Source organism: Suricata suricatta, chromosome 12, assembly GCF_006229205.1.
Source record: "Suricata suricatta isolate VVHF042 chromosome 12, meerkat_22Aug2017_6uvM2_HiC, whole genome shotgun sequence".
NCBI lineage: Eukaryota > Metazoa > Chordata > Mammalia > Carnivora > Herpestidae > Suricata > Suricata suricatta.
Genome location: NC_043711.1, coordinates 62,338,045 through 62,356,941, shown reverse-complemented (window position 1 = coordinate 62,356,941; position 18,897 = coordinate 62,338,045). Strand labels below are relative to the sequence as shown.

General features: G+C 39.3%; 1 protein-coding gene across 6 annotated transcripts in view; it reads right to left on the bottom strand.

Moving 5' to 3' along the window:
• RALGAPA2 (Ral GTPase activating protein catalytic alpha subunit 2) overlaps positions 1 to 18,897 on the bottom strand; it is a 316,716-nt gene that overhangs the window by 224,354 nt on the left and 73,465 nt on the right. For all 6 annotated transcript variants that reach the window (XR_003900702.1, XM_029916028.1, XM_029916025.1 and 3 more), the window contains 3 exons: positions 18,447 to 18,585; positions 16,182 to 16,381; positions 7,492 to 7,719 (listed from right to left, as the gene is read on the bottom strand). Coding sequence is in view for 5 of the 6 variants with exons in the window: in XM_029916028.1 (XP_029771888.1) it covers positions 7,492 to 7,719; positions 16,182 to 16,381; positions 18,447 to 18,585 (567 nt within the window). In the remaining variant the exon portion in view is untranslated. The remainder of the gene's footprint in view (positions 1 to 7,491; positions 7,720 to 16,181; positions 16,382 to 18,446; positions 18,586 to 18,897) is intronic.

The following is an 18,897-nucleotide window of genomic DNA, read 5'->3' as shown; positions in this document are numbered from 1 at the left end:
TGAGTTGAAAAATAAAATAACCAAAATTTACAACTCAATGTATACGGGTTGACAACAGAATGAACATGGCTGAGAACTGGATAAAACATCAGAAGGAAAGCAAAATGAAACATGGTGAGACAGAAGATGGTTAACTCGAAGGGAAGGGGAGCGAGGACACAACGAAAAGGTTCTATATATGGCTGCTAATGCAGAAGGAAAGATTGGCAAAAGGGGGCAGAAGTAATATTGAGGAAAGAATGCCTGGGAATTTTGCTGAAATTGGTAGTAAAAGATATCAACCCTCAGATTCAAGAGTCAAAAAACAAACCACAAGCAGGGTAAATACAGAGCACATTACAGTAAAACTACTGAAAACCAAGAACAACCAGAAAATCTTAAAAGCACCCAGAGGAAAAAAATGAACATTTCCTCAAAGGAGCAACCACATGACATAGCATGGCTTTACAAAGAAACAATGGAGCAAGTCTCTAACGTGCAGAGAGGAAACAGTTGCCAATGCAGAATTCAGTACCCAGAAAACATGCACTTCTAAAATGAAAGCAAAACAGAGAAATTTTCATATGAGAAAGTGAGAAAAATTTCTACCAAGAGACCTAACTTAAAAGTTACTCTTTTTTTAAAAAATGTTAATGTTTATTTATTTTTGAGAGCAAGAGAGAGCAGAAGAGGGGCAGACAGAGAGAGAGAGAGAGACAGAATCGGAGACAGGCTTCAGGCAATAAGATGTCAGCACGGAGCCTGATGCGGGACTCAAACTCATAAGCCATGGATCATGACTTGAGCTGAAGTCGGACGCTTAACCAACTGAGCCACCTAGGCATCCCTTAAAAGTTATTCTTTAGGCAAAACGAAAATAATCCTGGGCCAGAGATTAAAAAAGAGATAAAATGTAATAAAAGGGAAATTATTTGGATGAATCTAAATAAATAAAATGTACATATTAATATGTGAACAAAAAGAATAGAACTGGGCAAAATAATAATATTAATAATAATAATAGGATAAACAACTGATACGCTTATATCCTCTAAATAACCATTCTGTTTTCCACTTCCAGTATGGTATACAATAAATTACATAAAATATTTAACACTTTATTATAGGCTAGGCTTTGTGTTAGATGACTTTACCCAACTGTAGGCTAAGATAAGTATTCTGAGCATGTTTACATGAGGCAATGATATTTGGTAGGTTAGGTGTATTAAATGCACTTGTGACTTATGGTATTTTCAACTTATGATAGGCTTTTCAGGACACAATCGCATCATGAGTTGAAGCAGTTCTGTACATAGCAGGGCATATGAAGTGGGAAGGAGTAAATGGAACTAGAGTGCATACTTACAGGGTAAAGGTTCAAAGTAATGCTAGATTTTAAGTTAGGGATGCGAAAAAACGAAAATATTACAAATGACTATAAAACTACCAACTAGAGTAAAAAACAATGGGATGCTAAAACCAACCAGTCTGGGAGAATTCAAAACAAGTAGAAAGCAGAAAGAAGACTGTAAACTTAAACACAATTACAGTAATTGTTACATCAAATATAGAGGGAATAATGTTCCAATTAAAAGACAGAAATATGAGCCGCCTGGTGGCTCAGTTGGTTAAGTGTCAGATTTTGGCTCAGATCATGATCCATGAATTTGAGGCCCCTGTTGGGCTCTGTGCTAACAGCCCAGAGCCTGGAAACTGCCTCAGACTCTGTGTCTCCCTCTCTGTCTGCCTTTCCCTCTCACACTCTCTCTGTATCTCTCAAAAATAAGTAAAAGTTAAGAAAAAATATTAAAGACAGAAATGATAAGGTTTGATTTTAAAAACCATTAAAACAACTATATACCATTTATAAGAGGGCATCCAAAACATACGGATATGGTGTGATTGAAAGTAAAAAGTTAGAAAGAGATGCACCATGAAAACACTAACCAAAAGCAAACCAGCAGAGCTTTATTAAGAACAGGCAAGATTGGGGCATCTGATTTTGCAGTCGGTGGGTCTGAGCCCCTCACCATACTCTGTGCTGATGGCTCAGAGCCTGGAGCCTGCTTCAGATTCTTCTGTCTCCCTTTCTCTCTGCCCCTCCCCTGCTTATGTTCTCTTTCTCTCAAAAAGAAATAAATATTAAAAGAAGAAAAAAAAAGAATAGGCCAGATTGACTCGGGGGGTGGGGGGAGCATTACTAAAGAAGAAGAAGAAAAAATTCTTACGGATTAAAGATTCAATTCAAAGGAACACACAACATTTCTGAATCTGCATTGAGATTAATAATTTTGCCTCAAATACATATACATAGCAAATACTGACAGACTTTGAAGGAAAAAAAAGACCAATCCATAGTCAGAGCAGAGTATTCTCAGTAACTTGCAGAATGATAGCGGGGAGTGGAATACATACTTCCTACCTGCTTGCTCTATTTCTATGTCTCAACCTCTCATATTCATCCTTGTCTCTCTGAGGGCCACTAAGGATTATTTCTTCAGATCTGTCATCCCATTAATTCTGTCCTCAGTTGTACTCAATCAGCTATTAAACTTACCCCAGTTTGAGGTTCTCCTTTGCTATTTCAATTATTACATTTTTTTCATTTTTAGAATCCTATCTTCTTATTCAAATCTGCTTAGTCATCTGTTAAAATTTCTTATTCCCCAGAAAATTTTCAAGCTTGCCTTTCATTACTTTAAGCATGTTGAAGGTAGTCATACTGGAAGCTCTAGAAAAGTTGACTTGCACATTCCTAACTGGAAGAAAGAGTGACTGAAATTACTACACCCAGATAAACTGCTGTTCATGAGGAAAGGCAAAAGGAAAATATTCCTCATCATAAAAGAGACTCAGAGAATAGAGCCTTAAGACACCTGGAAAATACCCACTCAATGAAAAAAGAAGTCCACCCAAGAAGCCAATCGAACCTTTACCCTGTAAGTATGCACTCTAGTTCCATTTACTCCTTCCCACTTCATATGCCCTGCTATGTACAGAACTGCTTCAACTCATGATGCGATTGTGTCCTGATAAGCCTATCATAAGTTGAAAATACCAGGAGGAAAGAGTCTATCTAAATTCAGAATTAAGACTAAATAACTCTGCAATTAGGATTCCCAAACTGACTGCAAATAATGGTCAATTTATGCTATAAGTTTATAATAGAATAAAATAAGTAGATGAGGAGAGGAGGCTGAAGAAAATACAAGGCTGATAATTTCTTCGTATTTCTTGAGAAATCTTTCATGGTGTAAATCTAAAATTACACCATGGGGTTAAAAGTGATTCCAACACCTTAAAGTGATTATAATCTTTTTATTATGGACAAATCTTTCAGCAATTAATATTTCTTGTCATAAAGTAATGTTTATTTGAATTGCAACAATTCTTTGTTTCACTTTATTTTTTCTTCTGTTAAATTCAGACAAAATTCAGAGCTCCTCATTAAAAATGTACTAATCATTAAAAATTAAAGATGCCATTGTCATAACATTCTCTGTCAGTCCCTCACCCCCACCCCAGCACATCTACATATTCTCTCTTGCATCTGCCTTCACCTTAGTCAACCTCTGTCTGGTTTTACCTTTACCTGTCTCTGTCCATGGTTGGCTGCCTGCTTGTCCACCTATACCTGCTTGCCAAATTCTCTGTCTGCCTGTCTATACCTGTGCACCTCTCCATCTACACCTCCCTGCTCACCTCCATGCCTGCGGCTGGCCTGTCTACACCCACCTGTCTGCCCTCCTACGCCTGCCTGTGAGTTCATCTGTAAGCCCTCCTTGTGCCAGGCTGCTCTCTGTGTGTTTCTATCCTGCCTTACCCACCTCTTCTCTGCAGTTTCTTATCTGCTTATCTAGCTAGCCAGGCCAGTAGCCAAATATAAACACAGAAATACCTGGAATGACGCTCTTCTTAAATTAATAGTGATTATTTACTGGTAATATTTTGAGTGATTTTCTTGAGCCTGTATTCATCTAATGAACATTCGCTTTTTTTTTAAGTTGTTCTTTAAAACAAAACTAACAGGAAACAAAACAACCGAATCAACAAATGACCTTTAGAGCAGTGCTTTGAAATTTTTAGACCCATAACCTAAGTAAGCCATTTTATAGAAGGATATATGCATTTGTGTATGGTATATACATAAATAAATTTTTTTTGTAGATGTTTCAGAGAGAAATACTAGTCCTTACAACATGCAGTACACTCTGAAACATTTTGGCCTATTCTATTTTATTCTATTCCATTATTTTAAAAAAATACCGGTTTTTGATAAGTCCATTTCATGACCTACAGATGGTCACAAAAGGTAGTCTGAGGAACACCAGTAACAAGATGGATTTGCAGTGGAGCCACCCCGAGACCAGAAGCGCTCTACCTGGAGCCCCTACCTCTCGCCACTAGCCTGCCTGCTGCCAGTAGCACTAAACCAAGGCTGAATCTCATCCTATTCAGTTACCATCTATTTCCACTGCTTGCAGCTCCCGGAACCATCCAGTCCAAGGAGACTTGCACGGTTAGCCCCTGCCGCGAGCCTCTCTACCCCATGGCTCCTCGTCAGCATTGATTTCCAGGGCACACATGTGGACATCTGATTTTCTACCACCATGTGCTGTTCTCTGGTGTACACACACACATCTAACCTCCACACTGAGAACTTCCTAAATGTACATTTTAAACTCCAATGGCCTTTTGGCTTAAATATTTATCTCTGAATACTTTAAAATTGAGACAGAAATCACTATCAAATAAGTCACATTTTTGCCATACATAAAAGAAAAATTCATCATTGACCACAAGAGGGCAATAGAATGCAATGTTAAAACTCATGCCCCTCCCAATGTCTCTACTTCATATTTTAAAATGTGCAACATTCTTATTTTAAATTTCACATATATGCTTCCAAATTAGATTTGATGAAGAATTACAAAGTGTAAAGAAAATATTTTTTGGCTTCATGACATAAAGACGTCTCAGAAGTTCAGTCATAAGTAGTCTGCAGTTACCTACCAGACCTAAGCTACTTCAGAACGGAATTTAGACTGGACTTAGGACTTAAATGAATTCTGAATTTAGAGCATGCTCCTGCCAGGGGGTGAAATACCAATAATGGAGCCAGACAGACTATGGGTATCATAGACAGTTTACATAATAAAGATAAAATCACATCAATTTAGCATGTGTCTCTTGTGCAAAATTTAAAAGCTTTGTCAATAATATCTAGCCTTATAATAAGCACTGGCTTCCAAGAGTTCAAAACACTGCTCCAGATAGGGGTCTGCATACTATGACCTGTCATCCAAATTCAGCCCACCATGTGATTTTCTTAAATAAGGTTCTTTGGGAACACAGTCATGTTTATTTGTTACTTGCTGTCCATGGCTGCTTTCTCACTAAGAAGGCAGAGCTGAGTAGCTACAACACAGCCCACGTGATCAATAAAGACTGAAATATTATCATCTGGTCCTGTATAAAGTATATGTATAAAGTAACTGTATAAAGTATATGACCTCTATTCTCAATTACATGCCCTCTACAACCTTGATGATTTCAACTCAATGTGTTACCAAGTTACTTCCATGGGTACAATAGGAATACAACAGGACAATATTAATGGAGGGAATAGGGTAGATTTTCAAATCATGGACTATTATGATACAAGAATGTTTTGGCAGCATGACGTGCACAGTATAGGTTAGAAAGGGATGACTCAGAAGGTGTGGGGCTGCAAGGAGCATGCTGGTCAAAGGAAAAGGAGGGAACAGGAGTGAAAAAGCCCCTTACATGACTTGCCCAGAGACAGTTCACAGGACCAGGAGATGAGGATCTCAGGGGGGCCAAGACTGCACAGATGAACATGAGTCTGTTAAAGAAGCAGTCACGTCAGAAGGAGAAGCTGATGTTAGGGAAGAAAATAAGCTAAGCTTTGGCCTCATTATCATTAAGACACCCTTTAGAACGTTAGATGAGATCTCAAGTGGGCGTTTTAAAAGGCAAATGTGGAAATAAGCAGCAAGCTCTGTACAAAAGGCTTGAGTGGGAGGCAAGTGTGGAGTGACAGAAGAAGAGGCTAAAGCCCAGAACCTTGGCTGACTCTTGGAATTTGGGTCAAAAAAAAGGGTGTGTGTATATGAGAAATGAAGACACAGGGAGTGAGAGGAACCAAAGTAGTGCTGAGCCACAGATTCAGAAAATATTTTATAAGGCGAATTTTCACTGCAGCTTAAACTAATATTTTCTTAGGTCAAAAATTTTTATTCATTAAAATTCCAAATATATTAAAATCTCCAGATTGCTGTGAACTATGCTGGGACTTTCATTCTTGGTTGGTTTTTCTTTAATGAAAGTCTCAGACATGAAGGGGGTTAATCACTCTCTAGAAGTCTTGCCCCTCCACAAAAAGCTCTTCTTCGTGCACATGCATCATTCAGGTGTGTGTATACAATTCCTCCTCCCTACCGGTAACAGGTCCCTGCCATTCAAGGGCCTCACCCTCTGTATGGGTGCATGGACTAACCGGCTATCCCCCCATCACATGCACATGCCCACAAAAGAGCCAGGCTCTGTTTCCCAGGGCACGGGTACCAAGGCGCAGGCGGCCAGTAGCTCCACCCCACACTACAGAGCAGCTGTCTGCTCCACTACACTGCAGGTTCTTCTTCCTCTATCAGAGTTTCTCCACAGCAGCATTAATGACATTTAGGGCCAGATGTTCTTTGTCAGGGACTAGCAGGGACCCTGTCCTGTGCTGGCAGAATGTTTAACCACATCGCTTGTTACTACCCGCTAGATGCCACTTGTGACAACCAAAAATGCCTTCGGACAGTGCCCAGTGTCCTCTGGGGGGCAGAGCCAGCCCCAGTGGTTGCTCAGGGCTGCTAATAGTTGCCTGATCTCTGCTAATCCTCACCTGCACCTACTTTTTCTTTGCATTTCTCCTATTTCACTCACCACAGTATCCATCTTGGCCTCAGCCCTTGTTCTCCTTTTGTTCCCCTCCCAACCCAGCCTTTTTCTCTGATGTCATAAATAGTTCTATCATATTTCTATCAGATGCATGCAACGCATATTTGTAGGGAAGGTATGTGTGCTTGCAGAAACCTCCAGGGTGCTCCCTCCAATCCTGAGAACACCACCAGCCTGGGGCTCTTCTTTGTGATGTTCATTTGTTGCTGAGTATTCAGCAAGGGCTTTCTTCTCGCCTACCACTGGGTTTATGGGAACATGAGGGTATTTGTGGGATGATTTGTTCATATACAGAATTTCCTCTCCATGTGTAGGAATTTTACAAAAACAAAATTTTTAAAAATCTTAAAGAAAAAAAAATCACAACATTCCACATGACAAATTGAAAATGGAATTAGAGGGATCATTATTCAGTACAGTAGCCCAAAATATCCGTAGTATTTCTTGCAGTACTATGAGCAAAAGAACTAGAACAAAACTCTTCAGTATCATGAACTTACACCACACACACACACACACACACACACACACACACACACTAACCTGGCGAAAGACCTCATTCACAAAGTTGACATAACCTCGCGTTGACAGGAGAATCCGCTGGACCATCTCATACACTGTGCGGTGCTCTTCTTCAATGCTACAAAGGCTGGAGTTGCTGAGTCTTCGGTCTGACAAGGTGCTGCTGTTAGAATGGTTTCTGTCCTGCTCTGCGGGCCCACCACCATCCAGCTCTGGTGCTCTCTCTTGCCCCACACCACCACCAACAGTCTGGAAGAAAATCAATACCACTTCTGAGAGCGCCTCTTCAACCTTCAAGAACACCCAGTGAACCTGAAGGCTTGCTTTACTTAAAGAACTCTGGTTACGATCAACTAGAGGGCAAGCTGGACACCAGCACTGCCTGAAGCACAAGGGGTTCCAGGACCTGCATTTACCAATTTTCCAATTCACCAACTAACCCTTCCCCAATTCAGTTATTTTAACAGGAACACTACTAAATTACTGCAAGGAGGTGAGGTTGTAAAATTTTAGCAACCTAAAAACTTTAACTTACATTTGTAAAATTACAGAACAAATTGTGTCAACGAATTTACACTATGATCACCTCTGGTCTCTAAATTCGGCATGTACTCTATGGTTACAGAGATTTCAAAGTTCAGTTGATATTTTGCAGCCACAATGTTGGAAAGCATCATTTGATTCATAAGATTAAATGATACCTGATGGAGGAGTGTCAAGATCTTCAGAGGGTATTTTATGAGAAGAGTCTTGATCTGAGTTTTATATTCAGCATCTCAAACTGAACTTAACTGAAATATTTACAAAACTTTAAATGTTTAGAAGACTTTATGAGCACAAAGAAATAATTCATGAAATCACTCATAAAGTTTAATGTTGATTTCTGCTCTCATCTCCCCATAGAACTAAATGTTTCCCTCAAATAAAATACATGTATAATTTTGCTTCATTTTTGCAAATTCCACTATTATTTTTTAAGTGTCAAAAATGTGTAAGCCAAATACCACTAAACTTCTACCCACTATGAATATTTTTTTTACAAAAAGTGATAACATATGAGTAGTACAAAATAGTAATTTCAGTAACTACCAAGGACAGATTGAAATCAGATATCCAAATAGCAATCTCTAGGGAAAATTAATGGAAGATTATATTTATAGCAACTTTTCTCTTCATGCATTAGCTATTAAGTCTGTGTGGCTTATCAAAGGCACTGTCATACTGTGAGATGAGCTATACTACAGAAATTATTTCACCTTTTTGATGAATCAACTATCTTCTATAGAAAAATAAAATTTTACTCATTTTTACTGATGTACATATATTTTTTTATATACAGATAAAAGTTTGGATTAAGTCTAGTATCTCTTGTGGCTAAATAACCTGTGACTTTCTGATCAATTACTCCCATCTTCCACATAGGCCAAGAAAACAAGAAAAAAACCTCATGTACTTATATACATATGCAGCAAATTTGAAATGGCCACTAATATGATCTACACAGGCTGTGTGACTATTAACCCGTGGAATAGAGTGGAAGAGACCTGTGTCAGTTTCAGGCCCTGGTCTAAAAGGCTGACAGTTACCACTTCCCATCTCTTGGAACATTTGCTATTGGAGCCCTGAGTAGCTAGGGAAGAAGTCCCACGACCCTACCAGAGAGACTGCATGGAAGAGGAGGTTCCACTGAGCCCCACTTTCCAACTGCACCCAGGCACGTGAATACAGTCATCTTGAACCCTCTAGACCAACCAGCCACCTGCTGAAGACCCACTGACCTCACTTAATACCACATGAATCAGAAGAATTACCCAACCAAATCCTGCCCAAATTCCCTACCCCAAAAGTATAATATTTAATATGACAAAAGGGCTATTGTTTTTTTAAAATATTTTTAATGTTTTTTGAGAGACAGAGACAGCGCAAGCAGGGGAGGGTCAGAGAGAGAGGGAGACACAGAATCCAAAGCAGCTCCAGGGTCTGAGCTCACCGTCAGCACAGAGCCCGACACGGGGCTTGAACCCATGAACCGTGAGATCATGACCTGAGCCAAAGCCGGACCCTTAACCGACTGAGCCACCCAGGCGCTTGGGCCCAAAAGGGCTATTGTTTTAAGCCACCTAGTTTTCAAATCATTAGATAATTAGTTAGATAACACAGCCACTAGGTAACTAAAATAATGTAAATCAAGAAATATGTTTAAAGGCACCAAATGATTTTTAAAATGTGCTCTGAACAAACATACGGAAAACCAGAAACAGACCCATAAATACAGAGAACTGGTGGTTCCCAGAGGGGAAAGGGATGAGGGGAAAGGCAAAATGGGTACATTTTGGGTACATTTGGGAGGTACAGGCTTCCAGTTATGGAATGGATAAGTCAAGGAGATGAAAGGCACAGCATAGAGAATATGGTTGATGGGATTTATTTAGCACTGCATGGTGACAGTAGCAGCTACCCCTGTGATGAGCACAACGTAACATGCACACTTGTCAAATTCTATGTTGTATACCCGAAACTAATGTAATGTTGTATATTTCAATTTAAGAAAATTAAAATAAATTTTTAAAAATGAGAAGTGAGTTCTGTTATCCAAATAAGAGATGGATTTCCCATCATGCTGTAAATTGAAAGCTACTTCTCTTGATAGAACAATGCTTTCTTTAGCCTTAGTCCCTACTGCTCCCCACACCTGACAAAAGGCCACTTTCCAAAAACATCTATATGTTCTGACAGACATTTATAATTGCAGTGGGTGATGAAACTGATAGCAAATTTATAATCCAAGTCTCATTTCTTGTCTCTTTCATGAAGATCAACAGTAAAAGCATAAGTAAGAATTAACCACCTAGAGAGGTCCATTTTCCACCCTCTATAACCAAGCTGAAATTCTCAACTATTATTTAGTATTTGTTGGTTCTGGTGGCAAATGCAAAAATAGTTTTTACTTCTTCGGCACATGATGAAGACTTAGTCAGTGAAACAGACCCATCTGCTTGGACCAGGCCTGTAGTGCCAGGGCTCAGGAAATTGCATGATGCAGGCTGCCACTTAATCCTTCCCATCACCCTTCCCCAACACCTTGGTTTCTTCTCAACTGACAGCTCATACTGAAACTTGTTCACTACCAGGGTCAAGCTAAATGGGGACACTCACAAAGAAGGTGTGAAATGAGAGGATGCAACTGCCCTTCTGTTGGTGATGCCTGAGGCCACTCAATTCCCCTGTCATGATTCGCCTCCATGGTTGGGGGCAGAATGAATTTGCCGTGGCAGAGCTCTAGGACACAGAAAGTACTAGAGTGGTAGTCAACAAACAAATGAGTTTGTATAATGTACAAACTCATTTAGGGTTGTCAATTTGTGTGCTTTACTTTTTCTAACTGTTCATCCCATGAAATACAACAATTTCAGGAAACCCATAGCCCATGAATCATTACTGAAGGGCTAATTTGCAATGAGTAGAATTATAACTAAAAGGTTATCAAACAAATACATGTGATCAACTGATACCATCTCAAACTTTCTTTTTCATTCCCAAATGGGTTTTTATGGGTTATAATGTCAGTTAATGTGCTTATAGTATTGGTAAAAAAAAAAAAAAAAAAAAAAAAGGTCACTGCTAACATTCTAAAATCACCCTTCAGCTTTCTCTAATGTATATAGAAGTACTTTTATCTCATACAAAAATTAATTGCTGGGGCACCTGGGTGGTTCGGTCAATTAAGCATCCAACTCTTGATTTCAGCTCAAGTCATGATCTCATGGTTTGTGGGTTTAAGCCCCACATTGGGCTGTCCACTGACAATGTGGAACCTGCTTAAGATACTCTCTCTTCCTCTCTGTGCCTCTTCCTCGCTTCTGTGTTTGCTCTCAAAATAAATAAACTTAAAAAACTGAATTACTAAGGACTAAATAATACCTCACTGAAAACATTTGCAGCTGAAATGATGCACCAAGAACATTACGGTTTATGCTGTTGTTGCCAACACAGTATATGGGATGTAAGAGCAACTATTTTTGTTTTCCCATGAATGATGACACTGAACAAGAATACTTATTAAACCAGACTCCCCAAATGGTAAGAAAACTAAGTCTAGAGATGTATTGCTTCCTTTCCTTCCTGATGAAAAATCATGTCAAAAGTATTAATTCTAGATCCAGAAGTAAATTCACTTTGGAAAACACACACATACACACACATCTCAACTATGACCTTTAACACAGTCAGAATGGCAAAAGTGTGAACTCCATTTGGAAGCAGTGCTTAAAATACTGTTTTAAAGGGCTTTTTATAAGAGCAGAAGATTTTTTGAAAAGAGATTCTGGATCACCTCATTTAGTGATGCTCACTTTACACAGGCAAAATTATATTAAAATTGAAATTCCAAACAAAAAATTTCAGGAGACAAATGAAATCACATGTGTTTTTATTCCTGCAATTCTGTCCTCCAAATCTACTATTCAGGTGCTTAAATTGTTTTTTGTCACGTACAATGTAAATGAAGAGAAGAACACAGTGAACACATGTGAGCGAGGTGGGAACACATCTCTACAGGCACAGAAAGGACTACCGAAGACAAGTGGTCTGCTGAATAATGACCATGCCTTGATGCTCCAGAGCCTGGAGTATCTTACCTTTTGTGGCAAATGAGATTTAGCAGATGTGGTTAAATGAAGGATGTGAGAGAGGAAAATTATCCTAGATTATCTGGGTGGTCACAATGAAATCACAAGGGTCTTTAAGGAGACAGGAGCATAAGACACAGAGAGGACAATGTGAAGATGGAAAGAGAGAAAAGGAGTCATGATGAAGGGCTATGAAACACAGAGTACAGGCAGCCTCTAGAAGCTGGATAAGACAAGCAAATGTATTCTCCTCTAGAGCCTCCAGAAGGAACACAGACCTACCAACACCTTGATTTTACCACACTGACACTGATTTTGGACTTCTGACATCCAGAACCGCAAGATAATACATTTGTGTTCTTTCAAGCCACTAAAACTTTGTAGTAATTTGCTACAGTGGCAAAGAAAACATATAACCACTTACTGTGAGGCATGTTAATAGTCAGAGGCAGTGGCCATTTCTAGGTGGAGCCATCACAGGATATGGTAGCACTGGGCCTGGATGGCTGTCTGCCCAGCATCCAATCCTCTCCCTAATGGATCCCCGGTGCTCCAGGTGTCTCCTTCCCTGCAGCCCAGGTGACTCACAGGAAGCTGACCCCATCACAGCACCAGAGAAGTGTTCTATTTCATGGAAGTCTATCATGTCCACCAGAGCCATTCACATTGCTTTCAGGCAATCAGTGCCTTGTTATTGCTCTAGGAGAGGCAGGCAACCTAAGTTGTTCCACTGAGACAAAAGGGAAGGGATGGGCTGTTTTGTTTTGTTTTGCTTTGTTTTTTAATGTGATGCAAGTTAACATACAGTGTAGTATTGGTTTCAGGAGTAGAATTTAGTGATTCATCACTTACATACAACACACAGCACTCATCCCAACAAGTGCCCTCCTTAATGCCCATCACCCATTTAGCCCATCCCCTCACCCACCTCCCTTACAGCAAGCCTCAGTTTGTTCTAAGAGTCTTTTCTGATTTGCCTCCCTGTCTATTTTTATCTTCTTTTCCCTTCCCTTCCCCTATGTTCATCTGTTGTGTTTCCCAAATCCCACACAGGAGTGAAATTATGATATTGGTCTTTCTCTGACTTACTTATTTTGCTTAGCATTATACCCTCTAGTTCCATCCACACTGTTGCAAATGGCAAGATTCCATTCTTTTTGCTCTCCCCCCTCCGCAGCAACTACTTCCTAGACAGGTCTCTGAAGCCAAGGGAAATAAAAACAAAAATGAATTATTGGGACCTCATCAAGGGAAGGGCTTTTTATTTCTGGGTTGTCTCTGAATATGAACAAGGAGGGCAGTGCCCCGGCTGTTGGCAGCCATCTTACAATCAGTGGGGAAGCTGAAGACAAACCTGCGAGAGGCAGAGGACAGAGGAGAGAAGCCTGTAGAGAATCATGTAAAGAGCGTGAGTAAACCATATTCTCTGCCTCCCTTGCCATGAGCTTCTTCTTTATGAAATTAAAATGTTTCTTTTTTATATTTAAGACAGTTTGGGTTATAGAGTCTTTTTCTGTTAGGATGATATAACCATCCAAATTGCTTCAGGAGGTCAGATTTTCATGACACTAAAAAAGAAGATAATAAAAGTAGATGACTCACAAGTGTGAATGACCATCTAAGGGAAAAAATTAGAATCCTGAAGCAGTGGTTAATCTGCTATTCTTGCTACTTGTCATCATCTAAATATATTTTTCAAGAATGAGAAACTTATTTTCAATAAATACAGGTGACAGTTTTCTAAAATTTTAAAACCAGGTGAAGAAAGTCAAAGCCTTTAAACAGATATGCTTTGAATCGACCTAACAACCACACAAGATGTAATGTAAAATTTATCAAAGGGTGTGACTTTCTTATATATGATTTCATACAAATTTTTGTCTACCTGATAATTTTTAGTTTTTGTCTACCTGATAGGTGAGTAAAGGTCTCTCAAGGTAGCCCAGAACTAACTGTGTTCCCCTGACTGATGGGGAAATCCAGGCTCATTTTTTTCCTCTTCTGTGAACTTCCATTTTATCTCCTTTTGTCTGTTTTTGAATTGGGTTACTTGTCTTCTTATCAATTTGTAGGCACTCTTTCTATATGTCAGAGACATAAATTCTTTTAACAGCTAAGATGTCATGAATACTTTTCAGTCTGTGTGTGGCTTTACTCTATCTTTCACATACAAACCTTCTTCAAATTTTAAATAAAGTAGAACCTCATTTCTTCTATGGCTTGTGGGTCTTATCTCTACCTAAGGTAGTCTACTACTTCCCAAATGTATACATTCCTCTAGAGTTTCTCCCAAATTCTTTACCATTCTGTTTTTATATTTAGACCTGAAATCAATTTAGAAATTAAATTAAGCTGACATCTGACTACGTATGTGATACAAACCAAGGTTCAGAGAAGAGAGAGAGAGAGAGACCGACAGACTGACAGGTACTTTCAGCTCTCAGGGCTATAGATTAGATTCGTTATTCAATGCTATGCTGTCTCATTTCCTAAAAGGAACCTGTGGTTTTTGTCTGGAAGGCTGTATAACTTTTTCAAAAATTTTTTTAACATTTTTATTTTTGAGAGACACAGAAAGAGAGAGAGAGAGAGAGTCAGTCAGAGAGAGAGGGAAATACAGAAACTGAAGCAGGCTCCAGGCTCTGAGCTGTCATCACAGAGCCCAAAGCAGGACTCAAACCTACCAACTGTGAGACCGTGACCTGAGCTGAAGTCAGACACTTCACTGACTGAGCCACCCAGGCGCTCCTGTATAATGTTTTTTTTTAATCCTTGAAAGTCAAATGTCTGTTCAGTGTGTGTCTGTTTAGTCAGCTCTCCCTGGCACTCCAAGGCCCTTTTTAGTCTAAGGCATGACTTTTTTTCAGCAAACGTTTATTTAGATCAATTATCATTTCTGATTTTTTTCTCTTCTTGTTCTCGTGATACTTGCAAGGTAGGTCTGGGCCTGTCCTTAGATCTTATTTATTAATTTCTGATTTCCATCTCTTTGAATTTCTTATCAATATTGTGGGATATTTCTTTGGAAAATCAATTTTGTTCTCAGCAGAGGTCATTACAATTGTAACAGTTTACTTATTAAATTTTTAAATTAATAAATTCAAGGTTTTTTAAAGCTTTCTTTTAAAACTTTCATTAAGTCTTTTCTTGCTGTTATTGCAATTGTATTCCCCTTAGACATCTTTGAAAATAAGTTTCTCCAGTTCTTCAGTCAGTTCTTATCAATGAGGCCACACGCTCTGGACCTCGTTTGGTGCTCTTCCATCAATGTGCGATTTATCACTCAGCTGTGTGCACTCTCCCAGCTCAGGCCTAGGTCACACTTCTGGGAACTCCAGAGCATCAGCAAACCTGCTCTAAGTGGACCCCACTTTCTGCATAAAACCATTACCCTGCTGTGAAGTAACTGCTCTGGAACTTCCCCATGTGGTCCTGCTCTACCTGGTGCAAAGTCTTTAATTAACTCAGCCTTCTGGAGAAATAACTCGGCCATTTGTGCATGACTAAGGCCGTACAAGAGAGAGAAGGTACACTACAGTAGAGGCCCCACACAGAAAAAGGTCTTCACCGAAGGCCTCAGGGAGAGATGGCTTTCTCTTCCAGGGATTCTACTAGGGCTTAACAAGCACTCTGACATCCTGAGATGCTCTTCCACTCCTTCCCCTGAGATCCCAGACGGCACTTGGCAGTCTTACAGGTCCTCTCCACGGCCCATCTGTGTGATTCCAGAGGGCCTTCCTGTGCTAGGCACTGGGAAAGCCAACACAGGCCCCTGGTCTTATGCTCCAAGGTCACTGGTACTTGAGCAAAAGAGGGAAAATGAGAGGGGGCCAGGAGTGTACACACAACAGCCACCCCTCAGAAGGCCTCCCTGGCCCCCAAGGTCGTCTGGTCACGGCAGTGTCGACAGAACACTGAGAATGCGGCCTCAGAGGTTCCCCTGACCCCTCAGCAATACAGACAGAGCCCACCAATAAACCTCATAGCCAACATCCGTTAGGAATAAAGAACCCTAATAACCAATTACTTTGGTATGTGTTAGTGCATTTATACCTAAGTAAAAGAAGATGATGAGTGGCATACCTGTATGATTTTGGGGAACACATCAACTCCATTTTTAGTGTTTTGTGTTGTAGTTAGATACTTTTTTTCCAAAAAGAAAGTGACAATCCACTTAATAAAAACAACGCGAGCTGCCATGTATGGAATTTTTGTACTGTAAATGTTTTCATTGTCTCGAGTTGTACTAATGTACACTGGCTTTGGTCTCAAATGGGGGATGTCTGGAAGAAAAAAGAGCACATATTAGGTTAGTGAATGTAACCTCCCAGATGGTTCAGTTTAACTAAAAAGAAATGTATTTGTTTGTTTGAACTGCAACTAAAATCAAAGAACCAGAAATTATTAAAAATGACATCTTTTGGTAGGCTTGTTTCTGATTCTGCCTTGCAACCTGACCAAGATGGGATGGTGGGTCCTGTTGTTGTGTGCTTGTTACAACTGTGATATACAGCTGTCAAAGTACCAAGCTAACAACTCTTTTTAACAAATCTGAGAAATGACAGGAGATTATAATACTAAAAAAATTTTCACATACATTATAACTAATTTAATCTTATTTTAGACATATTTCCATCATTTTACATATTTTAATATCCAATACTACAATAATCGATCCACTGGACTTTCAGTCTTACATCCTTTTCCCTTTAGATGAATCCAAAGAATAAATCAGTATAATCTATGTTATGTCTGAAAGAAATCATCTTTGAGGTATCAGACAAAGTAATCTTTAAATTCCATAATCAGTACAAAAAATTACATGGTATTGGGTTTGAGATACTACTTGCTGTGCGTCCAACTCTCGTACTAACTTGTACACACTGGGAGGTACCTGCTGAAGTAGACAAGTTCTCAACAAATAACTTTTAATTTCAGCATAGTCACAATATACTATATTTTCTACCATGAATACAGACTATTTATAAAATTAGAAACAAAAATCTGAAAAAATATGCCCACATATAGCTAACAAAATACAAATCCCAGTACCTCTAATTCAGTATTTCTACATCTTTCAAAATGCACCAGGTTTCTGCTGCTTTCCCCTTATCCAAGCGTGTGTGTGTGTGTGTGTGTGTGTGTGTGTGTGTGTGTGTAAACAAACACTCAAAGACAACTGAATTAGTAGTCCATATTCTCCAGATGGATTAACGTCTGTTGTGACCTCCCCCCTCCAAAATTGTTTCTGATTCAGGGTGCTTGGGTGGCTCAATTGACTGTTAAGTGTCTGACTTCAGTACAGGTTATGATCTCACAGTTCATGGGTTCAAGCCCTGCATTGGGCTCTGCACTCTGGATTTGCTCTTTCTCCTTCTGTCTCTGAGAGGGCACTCATGCTGTTTTTCTCCCAAAAATAAATAAGAAAAAAAGAAAGCAAATTTGTTCTTGATTATTCATTTTAACTAATTTCACCTGCTTTGATAGGGAGAGAAAACTTTGCCCCCACTACCACCAATCTAAGGGGTGCTTCTGTCCTAGGAGTCCTCATTTCTTTCCTTTAAAAAAAATTTTTTTAATGTTTATTTATTTTAGAGATAAAGAGACACAGTGCAAGAGGCAGAGGAGCAGAGAGAGAGGGAGACACAGAATCCAAAGCAGGCTCCATGTTCTGAGCTGTCAGCACAAAGCCTGATGTGGGGCTCAAACCCATGAACTGGGAGATCATGACCTGAGCCCAAGTTGGAAGCTTAACTGACTGAGCCACGCAGGTGCCCCATGTCCTCATTTCTTATAGAAGAAAAGCTTTAGTAGCTAAATTAGAAACTCCCTTATGTTTCCTTTCTTTCTGTCCCTAGGTTGCCCAACTGTCCATTCATCTGTCCCTCCATAAGCTGTAAGTAGCACATGCTGGATGGAAGATCCAGCATAAAAGGCCTACTGTGGGCAGGTGTGTGGCCTGGGCGGGCTTGCCTAGCCACTGAGCAAGGTCTGGGGTCCCACCATACCCCACCACCCATAAAAAAAGACCTAAGGAAATGCAAGGTTTTTTTTTTTTACCGTTAAAAGTTTTTAATATAATTACAAGCAAAACACCATGACACATGTCAAATTATTCTGAGTACAGGAGCCACAGTCCCTTTATCGCTGTGAGAGGAGGTACCTCTTGAAGCTTATATAAATATGTAAAATCATTTACTAGGGAACTTTAAGCCTATTACAACAAAGTTACTATTAAATATAGGAATAAAATGGCTATTTTACTTAAAAACAATCAAAGATCACTTTGAAAGAGACTGGATAGCTTCCCTGTGGACATCCCCTACATACAGCCCAGTGAGTACTTACCAAGTACAGGTTTGTAGATGTTTGTTAACTTAGTAAATGATGGAAATAAATGAGGAAGATAATACTTTCGAAACAATGTAAAAAGAAATTTAAAACCAGTATCTTGATTCTCCTTATTCTTCCACTCCAGACTTGCAGCCTTTGGATAATATGTGGAAAAGAACATATGTACATTTACATTTCAACTTAATGCATACTAAATTGAAATGCTGTTATGTTATTAAAATTCCTATTCTATTTAAACATAACCAGACCAAAGACTTAATCATCCATTTCCTACATAAAAGGTAGCTACTTTTTTGCATGGACCTCAAGCATATTGTAGTATAGAGGTGGAATTTAAGGAAAGGTATTAAGCAGGCTGTGTTGTAGCCTATGAACAAGTAATATATTGTATCATTTATCTTGAATGTATCATAGATAAGCTGCTATATAACGATTGCCACTTCAG